Raw genomic sequence first — 7079 nt, 5'->3', positions numbered from 1 at the left:
ACATTGAAATTTGATATTTTGTACATATCGAGGCTTGCAAGTTGAAATATGTTTGCTCTTGCTCTTGTGTTTTAGAAAGCTACCAGTAAAGACAGCACATTTTCCGTAGTACAAAACTGACGATCTAATTACCGCTGTATATATAATGTAATTTCCATAAGAAACCTGGCTGAAATATTTACACAATAGTAATTGCATCGCAAAAAATTATGAGAGTTATTTTATCATTTAAAATATAAACAACCTTTATATAATGTAAATGTTTGACAATTTCAGTAGTTTGTGAGACATTATCAAAACTTGGTTTTTGTTATTTGGTAGTTATGGGAAAACCAAAACATTATTTAGCTTGCTTGAGTATACTTAAGTAGCTTCAGTACATTATATTCACCATTTACACTGAATTTATCAACATTTTCACTTGGAGCTTAGCAAAATGATTATTTTGAGAATTTTGAGAATTTTAGGACTTGTAACTATATTAGCGTATTTTTCTCTAAGTAAAGGAGAGGAGCAGCAATGTTCCCGTTACCATTTTGAGGAACAAACACTGTCTAAAGTCTTGAGGCTTGAACACAAACTGGAACTTTTAGAGGATATAGTCAAAAACACGAAAGGTATTTTTTGTTGTCAGTGTTGACTTTGTAAGGCGTTTGAGAAAACCCGGTAATAGAGTCTAACATATGTGGTCCATTTATACCGAATTGGAAGTATATGGCTTAAAAGCTTGAATGCTGACATACCTCATTCCGTATTGCTTAACACTAATTCTTTTTCTAGAAATAATATACAAGATCATTTTATTTTGTAGTATCTGAGTGTAATACACGGCGGCCAGGTTGTCCAGATGGATGGATATCTTTCCAGGGTTCTTGTTACCTATTTCAACACACTCCGAAGGACTTAGTCAGTGCAGAGGTAACATTTTTATAAGCGCTAACAGTTGTTATGCTAGCTACAATGTTCGATTTATTTAAATGTGTCGGAATTTACACAGGTTCAACATTTTACTGGTCAATTTCTAAGATACGAAAAGAACATTTTGAAGCATAGATTACATAGACAACATAAAAGCAGACTCGGTTTAATTGAGTCTCTTCATGAGAGGTAATGAAATGTGTAACACCGCTCACCTCCTGCTTAAGTTTTTTAAGGTTAAACTGGCTGCTCTCCATGATCCTAAAGAACAAAACTTGTTGTTGGTCAATTTTCTATAGTAGTCAGTCAGGCCTTTAACATGTTGATGATTTAATTGGAAGCTTCAAGCCAGATGCATTGTACTCAACTGCATTAAGGTATTAGATCACTAATAGAGAACCTCCTTTCTGATGAGTATTCAATTCCTACCATAACCTACTTTTACTGCATGTTTAGAGGGGCGTAGGTTCAAGCCCTACTGGCACCAATTTGTTTTTCTTTTTTTCCTTTTTTTCTAGTAAGTTTTTACTTCTTTCAAGACTTATTATTGATTTCTTGTACAAAATCGAAAAAAGATGAATTTGATAAGCGATTTCTTGGTGTTCAAAGTGAATTTACTACTTAAACAGAAGGGATAGAGTTACACATCTTTAAAAATATTGAGTTACATGCGATGAAAGTTCTCTATTTTGTTTTCATTTTTAAATTATATATTGTGAAAGAAATTTAGTTAGGTTTTACGTCTGCCCTGAGGTTATTTTAAAATGAAGAAAGCAAAATTCAAAACGGAAACACGCGATTCTAACTTATTTTTTTCAATGTTGAAGTATGAGTTCTGTCTCATTAAATCCGTTTACTTGAGGCACCATAGAAAAATGATATTGACATTTTTATTTTGTGTTTATAATTGTTTACCAATAGTTTGATGTTTCTTTATAATAATTAAAATTAATGGTAAAATGAGTTCTCCGCAAACGTTTTTGATAGTGGCTCTCACTTTGAAATTTGACTCTAATTAAGCTTGATGAGATACCATAATTGATACAAAATTTATAAAAAAAAAACGGCACGGTAAAAGTTGTTTAAAAATTGCAAAATAGTTCGAAACACGGTTACATTTCAGAGTATACCAAGCAAAGACCATTTTGCAAACATTACTATTAGTGATCTAATACCTTAATCGAACACCTTATATATGTTAGATATTGACGGGTATCTAAAATGTACATTTCTAACATAATTGCCAAACCAAATTGTTTTAAAAATGAGTATAAATTTTGCAGAAAAATAATGCAAAAGGAATATAAGATGTTTAACAGTTGCAAATGGTTTGTTTTAGTCAAGAAGAAGAGCTGGAATTTCCCTTTCATATCCATTGCAAAATGACGTATGCAGTTGTTGAAATATTCAAATTACTAACATATGATTATGTTAACAGGTATTTTATTGGATTCTGAATAAGAAATATTTGTAAAATTTTCACATTGGACAGAAGTAGATTCGACATTTTCACAAGACATTAAAACGTATATTTCTGGTAGGGTATTGTACATTTAGGTTCCTTAGATATCTATAATAGGGTATATTATGAAGACTCGAGCATGTCATAAAGTGTTGATTAAATGTGATCGACTAGCTTTGAACTAAACATACACAATTAAACTCATGCTTTTGTTTCCAGGATTTTTGCGTGGAATACAGTGCTCATATGGTCCGCATCGATAGCGAAATTGAGAATTCTTTCCTGAAGAATCGCCTGAAAGAGTTAAAAGGTCAGATAAGCTGTAAATGAAAGTTTTTTTTGAAAACATATTTGTTAGTTAAATTAAATATGAATAAATAGTTTGCATTTTCATCTCTTTATTTGCGCTGCAAGATCAGCCCAAGAAGCTCAGTACCAAAACCATGCAGTGATCAAGCCGGCAATACCAGGTCAGCCCCACAAGCTCCATGCCACAATCACGCAGTGATCTAAATTGCGCTACAAGTTTACCCCCTAAAGCTCAGTACCACAGTCATACAGTGATTCAGTTGGCGCTACTAGTTAGGTCCCATATGCTCGATGCCAATCATTCAGTGATCCTATTTGCACTGCAAGTTAAGCCACTCAGTGTCAGTGCCACAATCATACAGTAATCCTGTTGGCGCTACCAGTTCAATCCAAAAGCACAGTACCACAGTCATATAGTGATTTAGTTGGCGCTAACAATTCAACCCCAAAAACTCAGCCCCTAACATCCAGCAGACCAGAATCTTAAAGTGATTAAATTTACGCTACCAGTTTAGCCCCTCAATTTCAGTACTACTATGATCCAATCTCCACTTCTAGTTCAGCCCTCAAGATCAGTGCCAAAATCAGCCAGTGACCAAAATTAAACTGCATTACCAGTTCAATCCCACAAGATCAATGCCACAATCATTAGAGATGGTACGTTTTTGAAATTGTGATATGATAGCTTCACGCACTAATTACTCATTATGTATATATTTTCTTCATGTTTCTGTTTGAAAAAAAAAACAAAAACAACAGAACTATTTGATTCCAAAAGCCTCCACAGGGTAATACTTTCAATAATAGTATCAATTCAAAGAAAGAGGCTTTATTGAAATTTCTTTTGTTTTTTTTATGTACTCAAAATCCAATAGTTTAAAACTCATATAACATTCTAATTGAACGAGAATGGTATGCTCATTATTATGAATTCACACCAAAACTACGCCAACATTAATGTAAACGAAGTTATTAAAGATTTTATATTGCAAACAAACCCACTAATCATTTTACCATCAATGCTTTTTTCCACTGATGAATGACTCAAAGTGGGTGATAATTATTAAGTGGTTGGTTGGATATAATTCTAAATGTAAGGCTCACACAGAAAATTGTTTTAAACTTATATGACGAACTTAATGCGGGTTGTAAATGCTATGGATTACTAAAGTTACTTGTATTATATGCAATATTCTAACACGACCAGCGAATAACCTACATACATGTAGAGCAAAATCTATCTCGGGTTATTCTGCAATAAACCACTCACGTTACTATTTTTTCTAACACTGTTGATACTAGTATGTCGTGTTAGAATGGAAATAACAAGTACCCAATTGTGATTTATCGTAGAATAACCCTAGTTTTTCGTTCTTATCCTTTCCGCAGCCTTAACGTACTAAAACGTATTAGCGTCTGATGGCCCTTTCACGCTTCCGTAGAAACAACATTTATTACACGAAACTTATTTTGAAAAAAATTCTGAAACGTCTAGGTCTGCAGCTCTCAAATACGGTTATATCTTACATCTGAGGCATATACTGACACTCTCAGACAACATCAAAAATGACATTTTGAGCGATTTGATGAAGTTCCAAAATTATCAATGTACCCTTGGTCCGTCCACGCGCATACATTTAGACGGGGTGACTCCTGCGCGTGACCCCTGACTACCTACGAATCAAAATGCGGCTTTCGTTTTCAAGTTTAGCATTTCTACTTTCATTTTATTTACTTCCGGAAATAGCTGAAGGTCGAGTGACGTCATTTTCTGTGTTGTCAAAAACATAAATATACCTGACGAGGTTGTATAAATATGTACTGGCCGTCCTTAGATTATGCGAAATGATATATTCTTACGCATAAGAACTCAAAACGCGGGTTATTCTACGATAAACCACTCTTGGAAACTTATTATTTCTTAAGCAACGTTATCGTATGATTTATTTTATATTAATAAAATTACATTTGATGAAAGTGGCACTTTCTGTTGTCTTATTTGCAGCGAAGTACCCCCGAAGAGAATAGAGATGAAAAATATATGAGTACAGGCTCTGAAATATGTTTAAAACAATGAACTGAAGTGAAGTATATAACATTATTCTGCATAGGCTGTTATGAATATGTGATCTCAGTTTTATCTTTTTTTGCTACTGTTCATTGTCTTGTGGGATATGCAGTATGTTTACCCAAACGTTTGCTCACCGACAGGGAGCGTCCTTCAGCACAAAAGTCAAAAACATTTTTTAAATCGTAAAATGGATGTTTTTTTTTTTTTTAATTTTGATGCAACTAAACCTTCTTGCAGGGCATCATGTCTGCTTGTAATATAACTTTAACGTGAAAGTCATGAGAAAAATGTGCATCTTCTATTTCGATGACAAAGAGTTTTAATATAAGGTATTAGATCACTAATAGAGAACCTCCTTTTTGAAGACTATTCAATTCCTATCTTAAACCTACTTTTACTGCAATTCTTAGCGGGGCGTAGGTTCAAGCCCTATTGGGACCAATTTTTTCCCCTTATTTATTATTGATTTCTTGTACAAAAATGCAAAAAGATGAATCTTATAAGCGATTTCTTGGTGTTCAAAGTGAATTTACTACTTAAACAGAAGGGGTAGAGTTACACATCTAAAAAAATATTGAGTTACATGCAGTGAAAGTTCTCTATTTTGCTTTGACTCTTAGATTATATATTGTGGAAGAAATTTGGGTAGGTTTTACGTCTGTCCTAAGGTTATTTTTAAATGGAGTAAGCAAAATTTAAAACAGAAACATAGCATTCGACCTTATTTTTTCAATGTTGAAGTATGAATTCTGTCCCATTAAATCCGTTTACTTGAGGCACCCTAGAAAAAATGATAGTGACATTTTAATTTTGTGTTTTATAATTGGATAGTGGCTCTCACTTTTAAAATTTGTCTCTACTTGATCTTGAGGAGATAAAGTAATACAAAATTTATAAAAACCGGCACGGTAAAAGTTGTTTAAAAATTGCAAAAAAGTGCAAAACACGGTAACCTTTCAGAATATACCAAGCAAAGGCATTTTGTAAACATTACTATTAGTGTTCTAATACCTTAAACAAATATGTGTCTTACCTTATCCGCCTGATCAATTAATGGAAATGGTTTATTTCGTTTTTCTATTACTGTTGATCACTGCTTTAATGTTGGCTTCAGTTTATTAATAATTTTAGAGTTGTTTCCTTGGGTATGTACCATCTCTACATATAGTGATCCAGATCTGCGCTAACGGTTCAGTCCCGCAAGCTCAGTGCCACAGCCATAGAGTGATCCAATGTGCTACTAACTCAGTCCAACATGTTCATTTATTCCTTTTTGACACTAATAAATTGGTGAATACAAAATAAGAAAATAGTAACAACCTCATTCCTTCATAAAATTAAAATATTTAAAGTACTTGTCATGTTAACAATGCAATGCTCTTCAGCAAGTGATTTATTGTTCCAAATAATTCTGGGAAGTAGGAAAACACATGACGTAATATGTAAAGTAAAGTGAAAGTAAAATGTAACAAGCAAAACTTTAAGAAATATTAAGGTTGCGATATGCATAAAATCAAGGTAATGACTGTCAACGTTTGCATTCAAGATGGTTTGTGTATAGTCTATAACATTTTGCCATTTAACTCAACAGTGTGAGGACTGTGCCATTTTATAAAATATATATAAATTTTGTTCTCTACAGATGCTTATTACTCGATTGGTTTGACTGATGTTGAGACAGAGGGAAAATTTAAATGGTATGGTACTGACGACGCGGCTTCGTTCACAGACTGGAATGCAGGCCAACCCGATAATTCTGGAGGAATTCAGGATTGTGCTTTGTTTCATCCTGGTATGGATTTTAAATGGGATGACGGAAGCTGTTCGGCTAAACGTAAATTTATATGCGAAAAGAAAGCGGACTAACATATGTTTGAAAAATATTTTCTAACATTCAATATTAAGTATTGGACTATATGTTCTCCGTAACATGTACAGATATGCTGCTTTGTATGTTTTATATGTATTTTCGTTTTTTAATTATTTCCACAATTGAACACGTTTTCTTTTATCACACGAGATTAGTGCACCATGAATTTTGGTCATATGTTTAATTCCTCACGCTTCCGTGATTTTGGTACTGAAGTAAGAAACACTTTTTCTGCGACTTCCCTAGACTTATGAATCTTGGGAGGTGATGAGGGTGTGTGTGTGGTGGTGGGGGTGGGGTGGGGAGGGGGTGGGGGGCGGAGGGGGACTTTTTTTACAAAAGCTCATAACCTTCCTGTTTAGTTTTCGCCTAGGTATAAACTTTTGAAACGCGTTTGTTTCACAGAATGACCTTTATCTTTCAAAAAAAATGTATAAAATAAAAATAAA

General features: G+C 33.6%; 1 protein-coding gene across 1 annotated transcript; it reads left to right on the top strand.

Moving 5' to 3' along the window:
- The first annotated feature begins 293 nt into the window (after positions 1-293).
- Positions 294-6718, top strand: LOC123549525 (perlucin-like). The gene is made up of 4 exons (XM_045337682.2): positions 294-617; positions 812-918; positions 2600-2690; positions 6403-6718. The coding sequence occupies exons 1-4, from the start codon at positions 437-439 to the stop codon at positions 6624-6626; spliced, it is 603 nt and encodes a 200-aa protein (XP_045193617.2). The 5' UTR covers positions 294-436; the 3' UTR covers positions 6627-6718.
- The last annotated feature ends 361 nt before the right edge of the window (positions 6719-7079 follow it).

This window comes from Mercenaria mercenaria, chromosome 6, assembly GCF_021730395.1.
Source record: "Mercenaria mercenaria strain notata chromosome 6, MADL_Memer_1, whole genome shotgun sequence".
Taxonomy (NCBI): Eukaryota; Metazoa; Mollusca; class Bivalvia; order Venerida; family Veneridae; genus Mercenaria; species Mercenaria mercenaria.
The sequence above is the reverse complement of the archived record's forward strand: the minus strand, read 5'-3'. Positions and strand labels throughout refer to the sequence as shown.

Coding starts and splice junctions, on each gene's coding strand:
- LOC123549525 (XM_045337682.2), top strand. CDS start 437: ATGATTATTTTGAGAATTTTGAGAATTTTAGGACTTGTAACTATATTA. Junction 618..811: donor TATAGTCAAAAACACGAAAG/GTATTTTTTGTT, acceptor TTTATTTTGTAG/TATCTGAGTGTAATACACGG. Junction 919..2,599: donor AGGACTTAGTCAGTGCAGAG/GTAACATTTTTA, acceptor TTTTGTTTCCAG/GATTTTTGCGTGGAATACAG.